The sequence below is a fragment of the Ranitomeya imitator genome, chromosome 4 (genome assembly GCF_032444005.1).
Source record: "Ranitomeya imitator isolate aRanImi1 chromosome 4, aRanImi1.pri, whole genome shotgun sequence".
NCBI lineage: Eukaryota > Metazoa > Chordata > Amphibia > Anura > Dendrobatidae > Ranitomeya > Ranitomeya imitator.
Window position 1 is genome coordinate 279,213,685 of NC_091285.1, and position 24,011 is coordinate 279,237,695.

Below are 24,011 nucleotides of genomic sequence, written 5' to 3' on the forward strand. Positions count from 1 at the left end.
CGATTAAGGCTAGAGAGAAATGGGAGGCTGAACTGGGGGAAATAGACGATGACAAATGGGAGTCTATTCTGGAATACATACCCAAATTGTCGATGAGTGAGCCTGGGAGACTGACGCAACTGTATGTGGTAAATAGGGCCTATAGGACACCCGACTTGTTGTTCAAAGCCGGAGTGAGATCTGATTCTGAGTGCCCTGGGTGCACTCAGATTGAGGCGGGTATGCTTCACATGTTGTGGTTATGCCCCAGGCTCTTTTTTGTATTGGGTAGCAGTGATGAACCAAATTGGGGTACTTTATGGATGTGCGGTTCCCAGGGATCCAGTGGTTTGTATACTTGGGTATGTGGAGGAATTGTCGGCCGACGAAACTACCAAAATGGCAATAGCTAGATTGCTCTTCGTTGCAAGGAAAGTGATTGCGAGATACTGGATTAGGGAGGAACCTCCAACCAGACGAGAATTTGTCGCACAAGCAAATCATATTGTCCAGCTTGAAAAAAGCATTTATATCAAGAGGAATAAGATGGGGTTTTTTCAAAAGCTATGGCAGCCATGGCTAAATGGGAATAATTGAGGGGTTGTGGAAAACAATGTTAATAATACAATATGTCTGTAATAAAGAAGATCTTCTCGTGGAGGGGGGGGGGGGGGGAGTTGGGGTTGGTTATCAGATGGGGGAAGGGGTATATTTTCTTGTTAAAATAAAACACAAATGCAACTTGTTGTATGAATAGATAACATTTATTATGCTCAATAAAAATTTATCTGATTAAAAAAAAGTGGAGTTGATACCAAAAAGTTTTTTGGCATCTGACCAAATTACCTTCCATGCCTCTTGTGGATCATGCAGATGGTCATTGGTGGACATGTGCTGGTGTCATCCCAGCCTTGTGCAGGTCTATATTTTTGTCCCCTGGTGCCATTAGATCTTTGCTCTTGGCTATGGTGGAGAGGTTGACATCTGACTGAGTGTGTGAACAGGTGTCATTTATACAGGTAATGAGTTCAAGCAGGTGCAATTAATACAGATAATGAGTGCAGAGTACGAGGGATTCTTAAAGGAAAAACTCACAGGTCTGTGCGAGCCAAAATTCTTGCTGGTTGGTACGTCACCAAATACTTATATCATGTCATAAAATGCAATTTTAATTATGTAAAAATCATACAACTTGATTTTCTATTTTTTATTTTTAGATTCTGTCTTTCACAGTTGAAGTGTACCTACGATAAAATTTACAGACCTCTCCATTCTATGTAGGTGGGAAAACCTGCAAAATCGGCAGTGTATCAAATACTTATTTTCCCCACTGTATATGGGGAAAAAAGTAGGAGGCAAGGGCACCAAACTGTATGGCTAAAGCCAAGGATCTTCGACATGCTCGAAGAATATGTTCGAGTCACTGGCCGCGTGTCTCGCAGCTGTTCGACAGCCCCAACACGTGCAGGGATTGCCTGTTTGTTATCCAAGCACATCCGCTGATCACTAATAATTACCAGTCTGTCAGTATTTTAAGTGGGGGCTTTTCCTCAATTGGACATTCATTTTAATACTGAAAATCAGTTTTGATTAATAAGAATGTCAGTGGCAGTCTCTTTACATGCAGTTTAATTTCTGTGCAGGCAGAAGCTGTGCATTCAAGCAACGAAGGCCCACACGTTGTTCACAGATGAATGTGTTAGCAAGTATGAGAGTTTCCGCAGTAAAGCGCAGGAGTGGATGAGGTAAGCGCAGGTTGTCTCTTTACTGTGTTCTTACAGGAGCGAGTCTTATTAGTTTATCATCCTTTATTTTTCCCTGTAGAAAGATGATGCTCTTAAGGAAACAGCTCTTCACACTAAAAAGTCAGTGCTTTGATATTGCTGAAGAAGTGTCAAAGTGCCAGCATTACATTAATGAGGTATGACTGCGCGCAATGAGGATTTTGTCATAAATATTTAGATTAATACTTTATCATTATACACTTGAATATTGAATTTGATATGTCTTTTTTTGACCTCTTAATAATTTAATTGCAGTATCAAGAAAACATGCCTCAAAAAATGTTTCCCAATCCAGGGGGCATAAAGCCAACAGTGAATCCAATTTATACCAGCCCCAACACCTTAGTGGAAATGACCCTTGGGTGAGTGATTTTTGGCTTTTCATCTGCATCAGTTAGTTACATAAGGATGAGAACACTTTTTCAATAACTTGGCTTGGTTGTCTAAACATTTCAAAATTATTCTAAAAACGTATTTAACAGGTGTTTTATTCTATACTGTTATTTTAGAGATTACCATTGTTCTGTCTTATCGTTCCATTGTTTTGTCTCCTGATACTTTACTGTGAATGTTTTATAGTTGGGCAGATCTGTTTACGGGACTCTGGTCCATTGGCCAGGTCACTAGTCTCTGGCCGGTGGATGGGGGGCTTGTAAATCTCATCCAGGACCCCCTGGGGTGGCTTTTGATTATCCAAACTGGTGCTGTTATCTGTGCATCCTGTAGCAATGATGTTGCGCCAGCCCAGCTAATCAAAAGTTGTGGCGGGGATCCCAAAAGGTAAGAGATTTGCAAACCTCTCATAAGGCAGGCAGAGAATACGGACCTGGCCAATGGACCACAGTACCACAAATTCATCTGCCCAACTCCATTAACTAACTAGGGCTAGTATCACTGGTATCAGTACATTAAACCAGGGGTCCCCAACTCCAGTCCTCAAGGCCCACCAACATGTCATGTTTTCAGGATTTCCTTAGTCTTGCCCAGGTAATAATTGCATCACCTGTGCAATGCAAAGGAAATCCTGAAAACATGACCTGTTGGTGGGCCTTGAGGACTGGAGTTGGGGACCCCTGCATTAAACAATAAGTGGAAATCCTGTTGGTAATGAGCCAGGACACCCCAAACACATTAGATGGTCAACTGATCCTGCTGAAACTCAGCTGTCATCTTATGGGTATTGACTCCTTACATCCTCATCTGCTAAGATGGAGAAATAAGATGAGAAAGTTAAAATGTATTACTTAAGCAGTGAGTAGAAGTCTCCATTGAATGTTACATGAGAATTGGATTCCTCATCCGCATGATGATATAGGAAAGATATATATCTTAGTACCGTGTTAGCCAGTAGATAGATAGATAGACCTCAGTGGTTGATACCTTTTCTCTATCTCTTCATTGGGGGACACAGGAAACGATGGGTGTATGCTGTTGCCACTAGGAGGCTGACACTATGCAAATAAAAGTTAGCTCCTCCTCTGCAGTATACACCCCACCAACGGGAAGTAGGATATTCAGTTTAGCTTAGTGTCAGTAGGAGGTGGACACGGGTCTTTTATGAGACCCATATCTACCTCAGTGTGCGTCGTTTCTTTTCAGGTACCACGGAGGGATACAGTGTGAACGGTCACTACTGTACTCCCACGCAGATACTATGAGTACGGCGTGTACTGCCACCCCGTATCCTCATACGTCTGTTCGGCAGGACCCCAGCCCCAAATACAGAAGAGTGTTGAGGTGATCCGGACCCGGTCCTTTCTTCGTCTCCCACCCACTTGCCCACCAGAGCCTGTCGGTTTGAGGAGACGCGGACGTCACACAACGCAGAAATTTTGGACGTCCGATCTTTCCAGGATGTGGAGGTACATTTCACCTACACATTTCTCCTTGGAGTTTTCCTTTTTGTCACACTGCTGTTGTGATTTCTGCTAATGGCTCGGCTATTTCTCTACACATAGAGATGCCAGAGCCCTGGCATATCAAATGCTTCCATATCTCCTGCTCACAGGCACTCGCCCTCCATTTTCCTGCAGCCCCCTCCGGATGCTAGCATTACACTCTCTAAGCAGAGAGGCGAGCTGCTGGTACCCACTTCACGACTGCAGTGTTTGGACCTAACTTCCAGCTGGTTAAGAGTCCTTATTTCCTAGCAATGTCTGCTGTGGATAAAGAATCTGACCACATATCGCAGGCCCAAAGGTTTGAACTCGGGTGCACAACAGAGAGTAGAGTTTAGTCTCCCTCTGTTTCCAAGACTACTGTTCTACCTTCAGGAGAATTGGCACGGCAGGACATACTTCAAGACAGACTCCATGGTGCGGCTTACTACACGGAAGCTGTTATTCTGCCTAATGCCGTCAGGTATCACAACCTAGACCGCAACACAGAATCAGCTCTCTCCTATACCCTTCTCCAGGGTTCTCTCCATGCTGATTTAGTCACAGGATACCAAGAGCCGATCGTAGCAGTACTCTATCTGCCATCCAGGTTTCGCACGCACCACCTTCCAGATACAGTATGGTATTTGAAACTGTCGTATTTTCAGAGGATCAGGGCCTTTGAACTACCTCAATACCAGAGCTTCCTATTTATGTGTCAGTACTTACCTCTGCTTTCTTACAGACACTGGATAAAACTTCGAGCAGCTCCGGGATTTTATTTCCGACCGTGGCAGGAACAAGTTCTCCCACATCAGACAGGAATTGGATCTTACTCTGCGCAAGCATCGTCCAGTGTAGAAGGCTGCTCCAGGCCTGGATCCAATGACGAGTTTTTGTGATATTACGTTCCTATCTTCAGCAGGATTTGTGTCCTTTTCACGGTTATCCTCGTTTGTGTGGTGTCTTATACTTCAGTAAGTAGATCCACACACTACAATCCTCTCCCCGTTCCAGAGGGTCCGGGACGGATAGGGTCACCCTTGTCGTCATATTGAAGGATCTTCCTTTTGTGAGTCAAGTTTTTTTCTGGGGTCTATTTACTCCTTCCTAGGGCCAACTTCCCATGGAGTTGACATACTCCATGGTTTTCCATGGACTTTCCTCCTTCGGCTGCTCATATTCTATTTTGCCTTTCAATGCCCATCTAGTCAACATTTTCCATAGTCCCTGATAACCATTTTCATCCCTGTACGCTTAAGTTTAGCTTCCTGATGGATCTGATTCTGCGGAGTCGTCCGGTAGTCTACGTTCTATCTACTCAGACGGGCAAGAGGTTGTCTCTTCAAACGGTTCTCCCTTTCTGAGCCGTTTTGTTGATGTAGCAGGGCCTACATTGGGTTGAGATGCAGGGTTTCACCCGAGGTCCCCTTCAGCACGTCTGCAGCGTTTTGCTCTCTAGCAGGTTCTCGGTAACTTACTCTCAAGTCTTTTCTTGTCATTTCCTTTTAATGGTCTTTTCTGATCATTTTCTCGGAATCCTTAGTCCAGCCGTTTCCAAAGAGGGAAGCGTCTCGGTTTCCTATATTCCCTCTCTCCTGAGCTTACTGCGAACTGGACCACTTCTCTGTCTCCGGACCCTCCGGTTTCCAGATTTTCCACCAATACAATCCTCCTCTCCCAGAGGGAGCATCCCTCAAGGATACCAATGGCGGACTAATAGTCCTTAGTAAGGTTGACCTTTGAAGTGTCTGCCGCTACATTGTGCCCTGCCTTTGCCTCCACCTGGGCAGCAAAGTTTCTAGACGAATGGGCTAAGCTGTTCCATCAGGGCATTCTTCATGGAGCCCGATCGGAGGAAATGGCTGTCCTTGCGGACTAATTTACTCTTGCAGGGTAGTACATGGTATCCGCCTCCCCGGATGCCGCTGCAGGTGCTGCTTGGACATCCAGCAATATCGTGCCCATCCGAAGGACCATTTTGCTTAAGTCGTGGTAGGCGAACTTATCCTCAAGGAAGTCCCTCACCAACTTGCCTTCCCAGGGTTCCCATCAGTTTGGCTCTTACTTGAAACAATTAGTAAGGAGGTCACCGGAGTGACAAGTTCTCTTCTTCCTCAGACTAAACCTTGTTGTTCTCCCGGGACCGCATGTGTTTTCCTTTGTTCTATGAAAGCCTTTATCCAGGGCCTCCTTTGTTCAGGACATCGGAGATTCCTCCATTTTTGCGAGGGGCAGGTCTGTTTTCATTTTATAGCTTTTTCTTTGGGCTCTCAATCACTCCCAGAGTCTTCCATAGTCTGTGGCAGCAGTTTTGTACATTCTGTGGATCACAGGTTCAGTGCTCTTCCCTTACCTTGCCAAGGTTCTCCATGGCTCTGTCCATCATTCTTGATTCCCTTCCTTTCGTCTGGCTTGGACTCATCCTTCGAAGCATTCTCTCATCAGGCTACCTGGCCAGGGCGACGTGCATCTATCCAGCTAAGGTCGCTCCTCCCCCTTTTTCGGTATACGGGCTCGACTTACAGAGGCCCTCCGGCCTCCAGGTCAACGTATGCTCGCTAAATCCGGTCAGCAATGTTTAGATTTACCAGGTCAGACCAGAGCTCCTCCTTCCAGGTTTAAGGCGCACTCTACCCGGGCAGTGGGCGCCTCCCGGCGGTGCACATAGAGCCTCCGCCTTGCACCTCTACAGACCGATGATCGGTCCTCCACATGTTTGCGAAACTTCCATGCCTGGCTTCGGCGTATGCCGGCTTAGGTAGGAAGACCTTGCAGGCGACGGTGGTGAGTTCCTCTGACCTGATTGTAGTTGACTGCTGTTCCCTCCCCAGGGACTGCTTTGGGACATTCCATGGTTTCCTGTGTCCCCCAATGAAGCGATAGAGAAAACAGGATTTTTGGTTGCTTACCGTAAAATCTGTTTCTCTGAGCCTACATTGGGGGATACAGCACCCTCCCAAGTTGAACAGCTCTGTCTATTGTGTTATATTGTTACAGTTTGAGTTTTCGTTCTCTTACATGTTGCTTCTCCTATTGCTTTCTCACTTACTGAATATCCTACTTCCTGTCGGTGGGATGTACACTGTGGAGGAGGAGCTAACTTTTTTATTTGCATAGTGTCAGCCTCCTAGTGGCAGCAGCATACACTCATGGTTTCCTGTGTACCCCAATGAAGGCTCAGAGAAACATTTTACGGTAAGCAACCAAAAATCCTGTTTTAATGACTAACTGAAAATATGGTAACAAATTGCAAGCTTCCGAGACTACTCAGGTCCCTTCATTAGGCATAGACTATGCACAATACAGCCCAGAAATAATGCCATGGATAAGACAGGTGATGTGAAGCAGAACTACCATTATGTGAAAGTGATAAAACAGCTGTGTCCATAAATATTGAAACCGTTCATAGATGAGGAGTGTGAATGTTTTATTGTCCTCTGATTGGGGTGTGGTTTTGTGTTGTGATGCCCCCAAACGGTCTGAGGAGCAAATTCCTGAATTGATGTAAAAAGACATAAATCCATGAGACACATTTATTCCTGCACTGAGTGTGTCAAAGGTCATCATCAGTTTATATTCCCAAACTCTTCTGTCTCTCTGAGATTTGAAATTACCCTTTAATACAAGTAATCTCATGTCCATGGTGCTATGATCAGGGAGACAAAATTGTTTTGCCACAGGTACATCTATTTTTTTTTTCTTGTATTGTGTGACGATGAGAGTTCATCCTTGTTCTCAGTTTTTGCCCTATCTCCCCTACATACAGACCCCCAGTTGGACATTTAGTACAAATAATTAGGTACACCACATTAGATGTGATGCAGCTGAAAGTACCTGTGATCTTGTAGTCCTGATGTGAATTGGAGATCTTTATCTTGTCCGCGGTCATTATGAATGGACAGGTTTTACATTTTTTCCTGGTTGCAAGGAAAGGTTCCTGTAGCTGTTTGTGAGGACAGGGAGCTTCTGACAATGATACTTCTTAGATTTTGGGGCTGCCTAAAGCACAGTAGTGGAGGGTCTGGAAAAATGGATTGTAAGCGGGCATCTTTTTGTAGTAAAGGTTGTAATTTCCGTGCAGCTCCCCTTAGCACCTCCAGATTTGGATTGTAGGTGACTACCAGAGGCACCCGGTTAGTTTTTTCTTTAGCTTTGTAATGTAGCAGGTGATTCCTTGATATTCTAGTTGCTCTTGTAATTTGGTTTTGAATTGTTCTTGGATGGTAACCCTGATTCAAAAAGATCTTTCAGAGGCAACCAATGTGTTCATCTCTATCCATGGGGTTGGAACATATACGATTGTATCTGATGGCTTGGCTGTAGACAATAGAGTTTTTTTATGTGTTTTGGAAACTGTCCCATTTAAGGTATGTTGGGCGGTCGATTGGCTTCTGATACAGGGATGTCTCTATTTCATTGTTCTGCAGCTTAACCCCTTTACCCCCAAGGGTAGTTTGCACGTTAATGATCGGGCCAATTTTTACAATTCTGACCACTGTCCCTTTATGAGCTTATAACTCTGGAACTCTTCAACGAATCCCAGTGATTTTGACAATGTTTTCTCGTGACATATTGTACTTCATGGTAGTCATAAAATTTCTTTGATATTACCTGCGTTTATTTGTCCACTGTGTTCTGCTCCTCTGTAAACAAGCTGTGCCTCTGATGCAGTAACTGCTGGTGATAGTAGGTCACAGGGCAGTCACACACAAAATGGTGCTGTCCTGTGTTAGGAGTTGAGTTTCCACTGCTGCACTGGGGGAATCTCGATCCGTCTCCGCTGCGGTCTCCCATTCTTCTCCAGCCGCGGTGGAGTCTGCTCAGCAGGGACGTCGATCCCAGCGTCTCGCTCAGTCTGACTCTGTGCGAAGAGTTACTGCTGCTTTTCCTGCTTCTGCTATTGAAGCCAGTGCTGGGCAGCGGCGAGTGGACGTTTCTGGATCTAAGTCCTGCTTTTCTCTGTCTGAGCATGCCCAGGGCAGGATCTCCCGTTGGAGATCGAGGGTCACATGCTCAGGTATTGCAGCACATCCCATTGGTCCTCTTGGCAGGTCTTGGAAGGGCAAAACTTCTGGAGCTGCTTCCTGTGCTGCTACTATATAAACTGCGCATGACCGCACGGCCATGCGCTAGTATTGTCTTGTAAATATGTGTGTGTGTTGTGAGTGAAAGTCGCTCTTTAAATAACCCTCCCTATTGAATGTCTGTTCGCGGAAGGTGTATATTTGCTATCTAGCGCCCGACTTATCCAACAGCACGAAACACACATTACAGCTACCAGTTGCTGTGTCCGCCAGTACGGCGCCGTGCGCTTGCTCTGCGCTTTCCTGACCCAAGCCTGGGTGGTTAGTGGCATCCGTCAGTGCGGCACCGCACGCACTCTTGTGCCTTTATATATTATTATTTATGTTCCTCTGACACACCCAGTTGCGGTGTTGTGCCAGCAAGTGTCTAATCGGACTTCAATCCTGTGTAGGGGTTGAGTCCGCTGACTTCTTGCTCGCGCTTTATGTGCGGTACTGCGGTCCTGTGACGCAACAGGATCGCTTCCTTCACGCAGGGTGAAGTTAACCCATGTGTGTATACTTAGTACCGCCATATAGTCCGTCTTACTAGCAGCAGGGTCTTTTACCTGCACGGTGGACCTCGGACTGCGAACGCACCTAGTTTCTTATTATCTATACTTGGTGCGTTCCGCCGGTCCTTAACACCCTGTGATTCTGCTCTTCATTCTTACTGTTGGGGCAGTAACTGCTGACATCACCATTTCCCTCCCCTTTTGGGTGGTCTAATATCCCTGGGGCAGAGCCGCTAAATCTTACTATAGCTGCTTGACGTCTAAAACGGAAAATGCTCCCCCTAGTGGTAAATATGTATATTTGTAGAAAAATCTATAATATTTTTCATATAGAAATGTTTGCAAACATTGCATTAATACATTTTAATTACTATTTTAAGCTTAATTTCACAAAAAAAAAAACCAAAATACAAGAAAACTGGTGGCACCTTCCCTTTAATATGTAACATTTCCCATAGGTCTACTTTATTTACATCAGCACAATTTTGGAACCAACATTTTTGTTAGGGAGTTATAAGAGTTAAAAGTTGACCAGCAATTTCTCATTTTTACAACACCATTTTTTTTAGGGACCACATCACATTTGAAGTCACTTTGAGGGGTCGATATGATAGAAAATACCCAAGAGTGAAAACATTCTAAAAACTGCACCCCCCAAGGTGCTCAAAACCACATTCAAGAAGTTTATTAACCCTTCAGGTGTTTCACATGAATTTTTGGAATGTTTAAAAAAAAATGAACATTTAACTTTTTTTCACAAAAAATTTACTTTAGCTCCAATTTGTTTTATTTTACCAAGAGTAACAGGAGAAATTGGACCGCAAAGGTTGTACAATTTGTTCTGAGTATGCTGATACCCCATATGTGGGGGTAAACCACTGTTTGGGCGCATGGCAGAGCTCGGAAGTGAAGGAGCGCCATTTGACTTTTCAATGCAAAATTGACTGGAATTGAGATGGGACGCCATGACGCATTTGGAGAGTCCCTGATGTGCCTAAACATTGAAACTCCCCACATGTGACACCATTTTGGAAAGTAGACCCCCTAAGGAACTTATCTAGATGTGTGGTGAGCACTTTGACCCACCAAGTGCTTCACAGAAGTTTATAATATAGACCTGTATAAATAAAAAATCATATTTTTTCACAAAAATGATCTTTTCGCCTCCAATTTTTTATTTTCCCAAGAGTAATAGAAGAAATTGGACCCAAAAGTTGTTGTGCAATTTGTCCTGAGTACGCTGATACCCCATATGTGGGGGTAAACAACTGGGTGCATGGCAGAGCTCGGAAGGGAAGGAGCGCCGTTTGGCTTTCCAATGCAAAATTGACTGGAGTTGAGATGGGAAGCCATGTCACGTTTGGAGAGCCCCTGATGTGCCTAAACATTGAAACCCCCACAAGTGACACCATTTTGGAAAGTAGACCCCCTAAGGAACTTTTCTAGATGTGTGGTGAGCACTTTGAACCCCCAAGTGTTTCACTACAGTTTATAACACAGAGCCGTGAAAATAAAAAAAAAATTTTCCCACAAAAATTATTTTTTAGCCTCCAGTTTTGTATTTTCTCAAGGTTAACAGGAGAAATTGGACCCCAAAAGTTGTTGTCCAATTTGTCCTGAGTACGCTGATACCCCATATTTGTGAGAAAACTACTGTTTGGGCGCATGGCAGAGCTTGGAAAGGAAGGAGCGCCTTTTGGAATGCAGACTTAGATGGAATGGTCTGCAGGCATCACATTGCATTTGCAGAGCCCCTGATGTACCTAAACAGTAGAAACCCCCCACAAGTGACCCCATATTGGAAGCTAGACCCTCCAAGGAGCTTATCTAGATTTGTTGTGAGAACTTCGAACCCCCAAGTGTTTCACTATAGTTTGTAACGCAGAGCCGTGAAAATAAAAAATCTTTTTTTTTTTTCCGCACAAATTATTTTTTAGCCCCCAGTTTTGTATTTTCCCAAGGGTAACGGGAGAAATTGGACCTCAAATGTTGTCCAATTTGTCCCGAGTACGCTGATACCACATATGTGTGGGGAACCACCGTTTAGGCGCATGGCAGAGCTCGGAAGCGAAGGAGCTCCGTTTGGAATGCAGACTTAGATGGAATGGTCTGCAGGCGTCACATTGCGTTTGCAGAGCCCCTGATGTACCTAAACAGTGGAAACTCCCCACAAGTGACCCCATATTGGAAACTAGACCCCCCAAGGAACTTATGATAACATACCAGAACTGATATAGTATGACCATATTTAGAGGAAAACACTAGAACTATAGAAAACATATGAAAAAACCAGAGCTTTTAAATTCAAAAACATAACCAAAAATGCTACAAAAAATAAACTAGTGTAAGGCAAAAAAGGGGTGTATAAAAATATATAACTATATTAAAGTACAAATATTAAAGCCAAACACACAAGTACAAAACATAAAAACAAAGAAAACAAACAAAACTGGACAGGTCTACAGAATGATGATACAAACTGGCAGGGGCCGGCAATCCAATAGAAAGGAGGCGCTCACAAATATATGATAAGTCTACATACCAAAAAATGCACAATAAATATAGAGGCAGAATGTCATATCACATGGCATGTATGGAGTACAGAGCAACCTAATGGAAATCCACTAAGATAAATGGGGATAGAGTACGCCACATATCACAGGCAAAAACAGACCAGGATGTGAGGGGGAAGTAACATGTAATTACCTGGCCACATTATAATAAAGCTGACAGTGCAATGCCAAAAGTACATAGGGATGAAATGATAGGCATATCTTACCCGTGGACGCCGTGACCCACCGCACAGATACCCCAACGCACGTTTCGCTGTTGCTTTTTCAAGGGGCAGTGTCCCTACATGTGTTGTGAGAACTTTGAACTCCCAAGTGTTTCACTACAGTTTATAACGCAGAGCCGGGAAAATAAAAAATAATTTTTCTCTTTCCCCCATGACGGCCCCATGGAGAGAGAAAGATCTGCCCTCAGGGACAGGAAACCTACAGGTGAAAAAGGCGGTACCTCTCTCCCACATCAGTTCGGTTTCCTGTCCCTGACGGGGAACCTGCAGCATACCTGGAGATTCGCCGTGGGATGCTGGGGGTCCATCGGGCCAATATAGGCAGCGGGGCCCCTGTCCCAGACCTGGTGGATTTGAAATAATTTATAATTAGCACACTCCAGAAATGTGATGCAAAGGGGAAAATTTAATGTACATACAGTAGTCATAAACGTTTCGGTCCGCGTGGACCTTGGGGCCCACTATATGGTTCACATCACCATGGCTATATATCTAGGTATGTTGTCATTTACCTACTATACCCCAATACCTACGCATCTCTCTGCACACCTCCACTAAAGTTACATTGCACTCCTGTCCATGTGACCTTCGTGGCCTTACAAGGTCCTGCAATATTCATTTAAGCTCCATTTATTCAGCTCTTTATGTTGCAGGTATTCTTATATGATTGTATTTCAATAATAAGTATGACCTTTTTTGTTCTCCCTGATGTATATAATTTTAGTTTCTTTATTTTCATTCTTATGTTTTTCCCTTTGTATCTATGTTTATGCACAGTATATATTGGTTTTTGTCCCTGTAGCACACTGATGAAGGTCGACGCGTTTGTGACTACTGTATGTACATTAAATTTTCCCCTTTGCATCACATTTCTGGAGTGTGCCAATTATAAATTATTTAACGTATTAAGGTTTGGGAACCTATATTTGTGCACCTCCCTAGCAGGCTGTGCTGAAACATTTTCTATACTGGACCTGGTGGATTTATCTTCCCCTCTGAAGGCCACGATCCCTCCGTGCGTAGGCGGGAGGGAGAGGCAGAGAAGCATGGTCCAGTCTGCCTCTCCCCTAAAAGACTCCTATGGCCGGTAATGAGGGACGGCGGTCTCCTGGCGCAATGCCGCCGGACAACCTGGGGCCTGGAGGAGACGGTGGTGGCAGCTACCCACATGGAAGCGCTGCGTACGGGGCATCAGCAGCTGCCCGGCGCTCCCTCCTGAGAGCCGGACGCCGGAGAAGTGAGATGCGCGCGCCTGGGCGCAAAGCATCTCTGGGTAATCCAGAGTGTGGGTAGGTGTTTCCGGGTGGTGCGCTGCATTATGGGGAATGGATGCTGCGGCGTGCCGCCCACATGAAGTATTAAAGGAGGGGCACCTGCGGGAGTCGGTGCTCAATATTCACAATGAGTGAGCAAGAGCAACCAGCTGAGCAGGCCATGCAGTCTCCTCCAAAGAAACACCACTAACAGCAGCGCCATCGACCGCAGCAGCAAAGAGATGCCTTCTCCCAGCGTCGCAGTTCAGGATCCCAGTGCAGCAGAGGCTCCGGTAGATCCGAAATGTCAGCAGCGGTACAAGTAGTAGAGACCACTCCTACACCACAACCGGTATTCCCCTTACAGCAGGAGGGTAAGTGATCACCATGAAAGTTCACCTTCTAAAATAAGGTTTATTGTGACTTCTTAGGGAAAGAAGTGTACCGCAAAAGTTAGGCACAGAGTCTGTGCGATCTGTTCCATGGAGCTGCCCACTACATGGGTGAAAAATCTCTGTGCTACATGTATAGAGAACACCATATGTGAAGAGTCCCCAAGATTTGCATCTGACTTAAAGGAGCTCATAAAAACTCAGGTAGAAGACGCGCTCAAAGGGGTTAAAAGCTCATAAAGGAAACGAAAATCCAGACATAGATCCTCGGAATTAAGTTCCAGTGAGGAAGATAGTGACCATTCCAGTTCAAATTGTTCACTCTCTTCACCCTCATCCTCCTCATCCTCGGAAGGGGGTCGCAATTGCTTCCCTATTGAAGAAACAGATGCCTTAGTAAAAGCAGTTAGGGCAACAATGGGGCTGTAGAACCTCGGGCCAAAAAAATGGCACAAGATTTAATGTTTGGTGGCCTTGAACAAAAAAAACGGTGAGCGTTCCCAATAAATGAGAAAATACAATCTCTAATAACAAAGGAATGGAAAAGGCCAGAAAAAAAAGTTATCTTATCCCCAAAGAGAAAATACACCTGCGATGATCCTGTCTGTTCTTTCTGGGGAAAAGCGCCAAAATTAGACGTTGCTATTACAAAAGCGTCTAGAAAAATTTTCTTACCTTTTGAAGACATGGGGACCCTGAAGGACCCTATGGACAAAAAGGCTGAGGTATTCTTAATGGGTTCTTGGGAGGCGGCAGGAGGAGGATTAAAACCAGCTGTAGCCGCTACATGCACTGCCACAGCATTAATGGTGTGGCTAGACCACCTAGAGTCACAGTTAAAACATAAATCTCCCAGAGAATCACTTTTTGACTCGATCTCAATAATGAAAGGAGCAGCTACGTTCTTAGCGGATGCCTCTATAGACTCGGCTAGGCTTGCGGCAAGATCTGCTTCTTTTTCAAATGCAGCGAGAAGGACTTTATGGCTCAAGAGTTGGCCGGGAGACTTACAAACAAAATCCAAGCTATGCTCCATTCCCTGTGAAGGGGAATTCTTATTTGGGCCAACCCTAGACAACATTCTTGAAAAAGCAGGGGATAAGAAAAAGGCCTTCCCAGGGTTTCCCAACCAATCCTATAGACGGCCCTTTCGGGGCAGAAGATTTATGCGCAGGTTTACTCCCCTCTGTTTCTCCACACAAAACCGGATGGAACTTACAGGACAATTATAAACTTGAAAAAACTAAACAAATTCTTGGTGACAGAAAGTTTCAAAATGGAAACAATAAAAACTTGTGTGAGAACCCTTTATCCGTCTTGCTTCATGACTCATCGATTTAAAGGATGCAAATTACCATGTACCAATCCATTTAGATCACCAGAGATTCCTCAGATTGGCGGTAATGATGCAGGGGGAGTTAAAAGATTATCAATTCAAAGCCCTCCCCTTTGGTCTTGCCATAGCCCCGAGAGTTTTTACAAAACTGATGGCAGAGGTCATGGCTCACATAAGAGAGCAAGATATAATAATAGTGCCATATCTGGATGACCTTCTGGTAATTGGCAAGTCCTCTCTCCATTGCAGTCAATAGTTGGACAAAGTGATGACATCCCGGACAAGTTTAGGTTGGATGTTGAACCTAGCAAAGTCCAGGACTACACCATCCCAAGTACAGCAGTACTTAGGGATCACGATAGACTCAATCAGACAAGAATGCCGTCTCCCCGAAGGGAAAATTACAAATATGACACAGTTAATAGCACAGCTGAGGGGATTCCCGGTCATCACCTTGCGCAAAGCGATGTCCATACTAGGGTCAATGACGGCCTGTATCCCAGCAGTCCAATGGGCCCAAAGTCATACCAGGGACCTACAATGGGAGATACTAGATGCAGAGCCTTGCTTAAAAGGAAATTTAGAAAAGCATTTCAAAACCTCCTCAAAAACAATACGTTCCCTAGCTTGGTGGGTGGATCCGGGCAACCTAGCGAGGGGCGTCCCTTTGGTATGGCCATCATCTATAACTCTGACCACGGACGCAAGTCCCTGGGGCTGGGGGCTCATTTAGACAATCAGATTGCTCAGGGGCCTTGGTCGGAAGAGAAAATACTTGTCTCCTCAAATATGAAAGAACTCCTGGCGGTAGAATGTGCTATCAACCACTTTCTAGACTCTCTCAAATCCCATCATGTGAGAGTGCTCTCGGACAACAAGTTGGTGGTAGCATATGTGAATCACCAAGGGGGCACCAGGTCTCGGTCATTGATGGGGGTAACGAGATTCATCCTGTTATCAGCGGAGTCCAACCTAGCCTCTTTGTCGGCCGTTCATATCAGGGGCACGGAGAATCGAGCCACATATTTTTTTTAAGCGGAACACAGTTGAAGAAAGGGGAGTGGGAATTGAACCAGAGAGTTTTCAACCACATAGTTCAGCTTTGGGGGCTCTCAGAGATAGACTTATTCGCGAACAGTCAGAATCGGAAAACTCGCGCTTTCTTCACTCGACCCATGGGGGAGCCCGGTGACCCTAGACGCCTTTTCAATTTCCTGGGACTTTCATCTGGCCTATGTTTTTCCCCTAATAGCATTAATTCCCTTAGTGTTGAGGAAGATTCGGGAGGGCAGTGCAAGGGTAATTATGATAGCACCCTTTTGGCCGAAAAGAGCATGGTTTCCGTGGCTACGAATAATGTCTATAACAGACCCTTGGGTTCTTCCAGACATCCCGAACCTTCTGTCTCAGGGGCCGGTGAATCATCCACAAGTAAAAAACTTACATATGACGGCCTGGAATTTGAAAGGCAGCTTCTGATTAAGAAAGGATTCTCTGCAAGCCTAGTTTCTACTCTCCTTTCAAGTAGGAAACCTGTCACTACTAGGGCATACGGGAAGGTTTGGAGGAGATTTTTGTCAGTGTCGGGTGCCAGTTTATCCGGGGAGATTCGAATCAAAGAAGCGCTAGAGTTCTTTCAGAAGGGGTTGGAAAAGGGGTTAGCAACAAGCACACTTAAAGTTCAAGTAGCAGCTTTAGGAGCCCTTGACAACTATGACTTAGCGGGAAACACTGGGTAATGAGGTTTATTAAAGCCTCAGGTAGATCTAGACCCATTTTCCACCGCACTACACCTCCCTGGGATCTAAACTTGGGACTCCCTGCATTGACTAAATCACCCTTCAAGCCGTTGTCACAAGCCTCTCTAAAAATCGTGTCCCTCAAAACCTCTCTGCTTGTAGCACTAACATCAGCTCGCAGCATTAGTGATATACCGGCTTTGTCGGCTTATCCGCCTTTAACCCAGATACTAGATGATAGAGTGGTTCTTAGGACCGACCCATCGTACCTTCCTAAAGCGGCATCACGTTTCCATAGATCACAGAAAATCTCTTTACCCTCTTTCTGTCCCAACCCCTGGAATAGAAAGGAAGAACTCCTACATACACTAGATGTTAAAAGGTGCTTAACCCAATATCTGTCAGCCACGAGGGAGTGTAGGAAGGATAGGGCTCTGTTTGTGTGCTTTCAGGGTCCAAAGAAAGGACTTACAGCATCAAAAGCCACTCTAGCGAGATGGATAAGAGATGCCATCCTCCTTTTGTATTCCTCGTGTCATGAAATCATTCCAGAGGGAATTAGAGCTCATTCGACCAGATCGGTGGCGACCTCATGGGCAGAGAGAGCCAGAGCCTCAATTGAACAGATATGTAGAGCATCCACTTGGTCGTCTCCCTCTACGTTCTTTAATCATTACCGGCTAGACCTAACCTCTACTTCAGACCTCACCTTTGGCAGAAGGGTTCTAGAGGCAGTGGTCCCACCTAATGTACATTCTATGAAATTCTCTCCGTGGTGCCGTCATGGGGTAAAGAGCAAATCGTAGTTACTTACTGATAACGGTATTTCTCTGATCCCATGATGGCACCCGTACATTCCCTCCCTTCACGTGTGGATGTGCACACTAGGATTAGTTACGAATATTTAGTCACGCAGTGCCTCTTATAAGCTTAAAATTAAGATTAAAATATTTTTTGTTAGTTTAACCATTTAAATTACAGCTGAAGTTCTGTTAAGGCTCTGTAAACCAACTGATGTGGGAGAGAGGTACCGCCTTTTTGCACCTGTAAGTTTCCTGTCCCTGAGGGCGGATCCCGGTCTCTCCGTGGTGCCGTCATGGGATCAGAGAAACACTGTTATCAGTAAGTAATTATCAGTAAGTAACTACGATTTTTTTTCCACACAAATTATTTTTTAGCCCCCAGTTTTGTATTTTCCCAAGGGTAACGGGACAAATTGGACAACAACTTTTGGGGTCCAATTTCTCCTGAGTATGCTAATACCCCATATGTGGGGCGCATGGCAGAGCTCGGAAGGGAAGGAGTGCCGTTTGGAATGCAGACTTAGATGGATTGGTCTGCAGGCGTCATGTTACATTTGCAGAGCCCCTAATGTACCTAAACAGTAGAAGCCCCCCACAAGTGACCCCATATTGGAAATTAGACCCCCCAAGGAACTTATCTAGATGTATTGTGAGAACTTTGAACCCCCAAGTGTTTCACTACATTTTATAACAAAGAGCCGTGAAAATAAAATATCTTTTTTTTTCCACACAAATTATTTTTTAGCCCATGGTTTTATATTTTCCCAATAGTAACAGGAGAAATTGGACCCCAAAAGTTGCTGTCCAATTTGTCCTGAGTACGCTGATATCCCATATGTTGGGGTTAATCCCTGTTTGGGCGCACGGGAGAGCTCGGAAGGGAAGGAGCACTGTTTTACAACACCATTTTTTTTAGGGACCACAACACATTTGAAGTCATTTTGAGGGGTCTATATGATAGAAAATAACCAAGTGTGACACCATTCTAAAAACTGCACCCCTCAAGGTGCTCAAAACCACATTCAAGAACTTTATTAACCCTTCTGGTGCTTCACAGGAATTTTTGGACTGTTTAAAAAAAAATGAACATTTTATTTTTTTTCCACAAAAAATGTAATTCAGCTCCAATTTGTTTTATTTTACCAAGGGTAACAGGAGAAAATGGACCCCAAAAGTTGCTGTCCAATTTGTCCTGAGTACGCTGATATCCCATATGTTGGGGTTAATCCCTGTTTGGGCGCACGGGAGAGCTCGGAAGGGAAGGAGCACTGTTTTACTTTTTCAACGCAGATTTGGCTGGAATTGAGATCGGATGCCATGTCGCGTTTGGAGAGCCCCTGATGTGCCTAAACACTGGAAACCCCTCCAATTCTAACTGAAACCCTAACCCAAACACACCCCTAATCCCTAACCACACCCACCCCTGATCCCAACCGTAAATGTAATCCAAGCCCTAACTTTAGCCCCAACCATAACCCTAACTTTAGCCCCAACCCTGACGCTAACTTTAGCCCCAACCCTGACGCTAACTTTAGCCCCAACCCTGACGCTAACTTTAGCCCCAACCCTAACGCTATCTTTAGCCCCAACCCTAACGCTATCTTTAGCCCCAACCCTAACGCTAACTTTAGCCCCAACCCTAACGCTAACTTTAGCCCCAACCCTAACCCTAATGGGAAAATGGAAATAAATACATTTTTTAAAATGTTATTATTTTTCCCTAACTAAGGGGGTGATGATGGGGGGTTTGATTTACTTTTATAGCTGTTTTTTTAGCAGACTTTTATGATTGGCAGCCGTCACATTCTGAAAGACGCTTTTTATTGCAAAAAATAGTTTTTGCGTCTCCACATTTTGAGAGCTATAATTTTTCGATATTTTGGTCCACAGAGTCATGTGATGTCTTGTTTTTTGCGGGACGAGTTGACATTTTTATTAGTACCATTTTTGGGCGCGTGACTTTTTTTGATCGCTTTGTATTCCGATTTTTGTGAGGTAGAATGAGCAAAAACCAGCTATTCATGAATTTCTTTTGGGGGGACGTTTAGACCATTCCACGTTTGATAAAATTGATAAAGCAGTTTTATTCTTCGGGTCAGAACGATTACAGCAATACCTAATTTATATAATTTTTTTATGTTTTGGCGCTTTTATACGATAAAAACTATTTTATAGAAAAAATAATTATTTTTGCATCGCTTTATTCTGAGGACTATAACTTTTTTATTTTTTCGCTGATGATGCTGTATAGCGGCTCGTTTTTTGTGGGACAAGATGACGATTTCAGCAGTACCATGGTTATTTATATCCGTCTTATATTCCACTTTTTGTTTGGCGGTATGATAATAAAGCATCGTTTTTTTGCCTTTGTGTGTTTTTTTTTTTTACGATGTTCACTGAAGGGGTTAATTAGTGGGACGGTTTTATAGGTCAGGTCGTTACGGACACGGCGATACTAAATATGTGTACTTTTACTGTTTTTGTTTAATGTAGATAAAGAAATGTATTTATTGGAACAATATTTTTTTTTCTTTAGGAATTTTTTTTTTACACATGTAAACTATATATCATCAGATCGCTGATCTGACACTTTGCAGTGCACTGTGTCAGATCAGTGATCACACAGGCACTGCAGGGATTCTTGCCGGCACCTGTTCTGAACAGGCGATTGTAAGCCACCTCCCTGCAGGACCAGGAAGGCCCCCCGCGGCCATTTTGGATCCGGGCCTGCAGGGAGGAGGTAGGAGACCCTCGGAGCAACGCGATAACATCGCGTTGCTCCGAGGGTCTCAGGGAAGCACGCAGGGAGCCCCCTCCCTGCGCGATGCTTCCCTGTTCCGCCGGAACACTGCGATCATCTTTGATGCAGCGTTCCGGGGGTTAATGTGCCAGGAGCTGTCCGCGACTGCTCCTGCCACATAGTGCCAGATGTCAGCAGCGATAGTCAGCGATCGGCCGCGCTACCCCCATGAGCGCGGCTGATCGTGCTGGACGTACTATTCCGTCCATGGGTAGTAGGGCCCACCCCACATGGATGGAATAGTATGTCCAATAGTAGAAAGGGGTTAATGATGGTGTCCAAAAAGTTAATTTAAATGCTGGAGTAGTTGAGTGTTAAGTCGATGGAGGGATGAAATTGATTAAACTGTTCATGGAACGTCTTTAGCTGTGGCTCAGACTCCGTCCAGATGATTCAAATATCATCAATGTAGCTGTAGTAGACCAGAGGCCTGATGGGACATGAGGATAAAAAGTCGCTTTCAAGCTTGGCCATGAAAAGATTAGCATACTGTGGAGCCATTTTACTTCCCATTGCTGTGCCAGTCTCCTGTAGATGTATCTTGTTGTCAAATCCAAAGTAATTGCAGATATTTTATAAGTTTCACCACAGATTCAGCATCAGTCCCTGTGTTTCCCAGGAAGAATTTGCAGGCATTTAATCCATCCTGGTCTGGGATATTGGAGTACAGAGATTCCACATCCATGGTGGCCAGGATGGTTCCTTCTGGTAGAGGACCTATTGCTGCTAGTTTATTCAATAGGTCAGTTGTGTCCTGAATGAAGCTGGGTCTATCCTTTTACCAGGGGTGTAAGAATACCCTGTACCCATCCAGATTCCTGCTCAGTAAGGGTGCCCACACATGAAATAATTGGTCTTCCTGGATTTCCAGATTTGTGGATTTTGGGAAGCATGTAGAATGTCCCTGTTCTTGGACTTTCTGGTATCAGGTCATCGGCTCTTGTGGATTTGTCAGGCAGACAAGATACCAACTTGTTCAGTTCCTTGTAATAATCCTGTGTAGCATCCGACTCCAATTTTTTGTAGTAGCGTGTGTCCATAAGTTGTTTGCTTCCTTCATATAGTCTGATGTGTTCATCATGACTATTGCACCCCCCATTGTCAGAAGATTTATTTCTAGGCTGTATTATAAATATGTGATTCTTCAGAATTTGTATTAGTCTATGCCTGATGAAGAGACCTGAGTAGTCTTGAAAACTTGCAATTTGTTACCATCTTTTCAGTTAGCCATTAAAAGGTATCAACCACTGAGGACTCTCAATTCTAAATATTTTTCTATCAACTGGCTAACACGGTACCAAGATATATATCTTTCCTATATTAAAATGAAGGATACCAGAATGTACCGCATCTTTATGGAACTAAAGCTACTTCTGAAGAAACGTGCACAAATGGACAGCTCAAATATTTTTTTATCCGCATGATGTAACTTTACACAATATAATATTTATGTAGATGTTGCAGTCCTAACTTTTACTACTTTCCGATAACCAGTAATTAAGGTAGGGGTATATGTGATTTATACCAAAGAGAAAAATGAGTAATTCAATAACGTAATATAAGCAAATATTATTTTATATAATGTTCAAGTAGACAGCAGAAACTATACAAAAAAAACTACTTGAGCACTAAGATAAGCAAAAAAAATACATACAAAAAATATGTATCAAAATAACAAAGAAGGTATTAGTTTCTAATAAATACTTTATTTTGTTACATATTTTTTGTATTTATATTTTTTTGCTTATCTTAGTGCTCAAGTAGTTTTTTTATGTATAGGGGTATATGCGTTCCCTGAGGTGAAATGTTTGAGGCATAAGGGCATGGTAGAGGCATTTTGTTTTTTTTGCCATTGAAACTTAACTTTGACTTCACTAAATGTCTAGTCTGAGACACACATTTTTTTTTTACTTTTACCATTTTGAAATCCTCAAAACCTTTAACAAAAAAATTATGTATTTTTTTTCATTATCAGAATGCGGAAATTAAAAGAAGAGATGGAAGGTGTTGTCAAAGAGTTGGCAGAAAATAACCACATCCTGGAAAGGTAAACGGGACAAGTCTTTTTCTGGCAAAAAAAAAGCATTTTGTCCATTTACTTACCGTATTTTTCAGACCATAAGACGCACTTTTCCCCCCAAAAGTGCAGCTGTGGGGTTTCGGTGGTGGTTTTCCTCTGTGGGGCGGAGGCGGCTGTGTCACACTGTTCGGAGAGGCTCTGCCGGCATTTCGTGAAATCCCGGAGGCCCCCCGCAGATCCAGTGCTGCGAGAAAAAAAAATCTCTTTATATGTTCAGCTTAGGGAGTGTGAATGAGCTGAGTGTGACCTGAGTGTAAGTGCGAACGGTGGTAAGTGTGTGACTTGTGATTCAGTAAAGAGGTATTTGAAAAACCTTTAACAAATACCTAATTGGTGTGAGTTGCTGAATTGGGAATAGCTATATTCACAAAGGATTAATTTAGGATGGGGGCTCATAATTAAGGGTTTATAAGGGGCAGCTGGTTGGGGCTCAAGTTCTTTTAGAAGTGCATTGAACAGCAAGGTGGATTGCTGCTGAGGGGAAAAAAAAAATCTCTTTAAATCTTCAGCTTAGCGAGTGTGAATAAGCTGAGTATGACCTGAGCGTAAAGGTACCGTCACACTTAGCGACGCTGCAGCGATACCGACAACGATCCGGATCGCTGCAGCGTCGCTGGAGAGCTGTCACACAGACAGCTCTCTCCAGCGACCAACGATCAGGGGAAAGACTTCGGCATCGTTGAAACTGTCTTCAACGATGCCGAAGTCCCCGGGTAACCAGGGTAAACATCGGGTTACTAAGCGCAGGGCCGCGATTAGTAACCCGATGTTTACCCTGGATACCATCGTTAAAGTAAAAAAAAACAAACGCTACATACTTACCTACCGCTGTCTGTCCCCGGCGCTGGGCTTCTCTGCTCTGGCTGAGAGCACAGCGGCCGGAAAGCAGAGCGGTGACGTCACCGCTCTGCTTTCCGGCTGCCCGCCGCTCACAGCCAGAGCAGAGAAGCCCAGCGCCGGGGACAGACAGCGGTAGGTAAGTATGTAGCGTTTGTTTTTTTTACTTTAACGATGGTAACCAGGGTAAACATCGGGTTACTAAGCGCAGCCCTGCGCTTAGTAACCCGATGTTTACCCTGGTTACCAGCGAAGACATCGCTGAATCGGCGTCACACACAATGGCCCAGGCCATTCTGACACGACCAGCGATCTCACAGCAGGGGCCTGATCGCTGCTACGTGTCACACATAGCGAGATCGCTACTGAGATCGCTGTTGCGTCACAAAACTTGTGACTCAGCAGCGATCTCGCTAGCGATCTCGCTATGTGTGACGGGGCCTTAAGTGTGAACGGCTGTAAGTGTGACTTGTGATTCAGTGACTTTGGATTCAGGGAGTTTCCAAGGGCGGAATTACTGAATTGCTGTCTGTGTTTTATTTACACTTTGTATTTATTTTTATTTAACGTTTCTATCTGGTGCAATCCCCATTAGGAAATGTGCTCCACTATTGTTAATGCCATCCAGTGCACATCTTGCCACATGTATGCAGTCCTTGATCAGCCGGTCGAGGGTGCATACTGCTGTGCGAGATGTGAGCACGTTGTGCATTTGGAAGCTCAGATTCTGAATCTAAATGTGCAGCTAGCAAC

The 24,011-nt window shown here is 44.3% G+C and overlaps 1 protein-coding gene across 2 annotated transcripts in view; it reads left to right on the plus strand.

Annotated features, from left to right (window-relative positions):
* TBK1 (TANK binding kinase 1) overlaps positions 1 to 24,011 on the plus strand; it is a 114,981-nt gene that overhangs the window by 85,540 nt on the left and 5,430 nt on the right. For both annotated transcript variants that reach the window (XM_069764669.1, XM_069764670.1), the window contains exons 17-20: positions 1,623 to 1,724; positions 1,804 to 1,900; positions 2,019 to 2,125; positions 22,317 to 22,388. In XM_069764669.1, the coding sequence (XP_069620770.1) occupies positions 1,623 to 1,724; positions 1,804 to 1,900; positions 2,019 to 2,125; positions 22,317 to 22,388 (378 nt within the window). The remainder of the gene's footprint in view (positions 1 to 1,622; positions 1,725 to 1,803; positions 1,901 to 2,018; positions 2,126 to 22,316; positions 22,389 to 24,011) is intronic.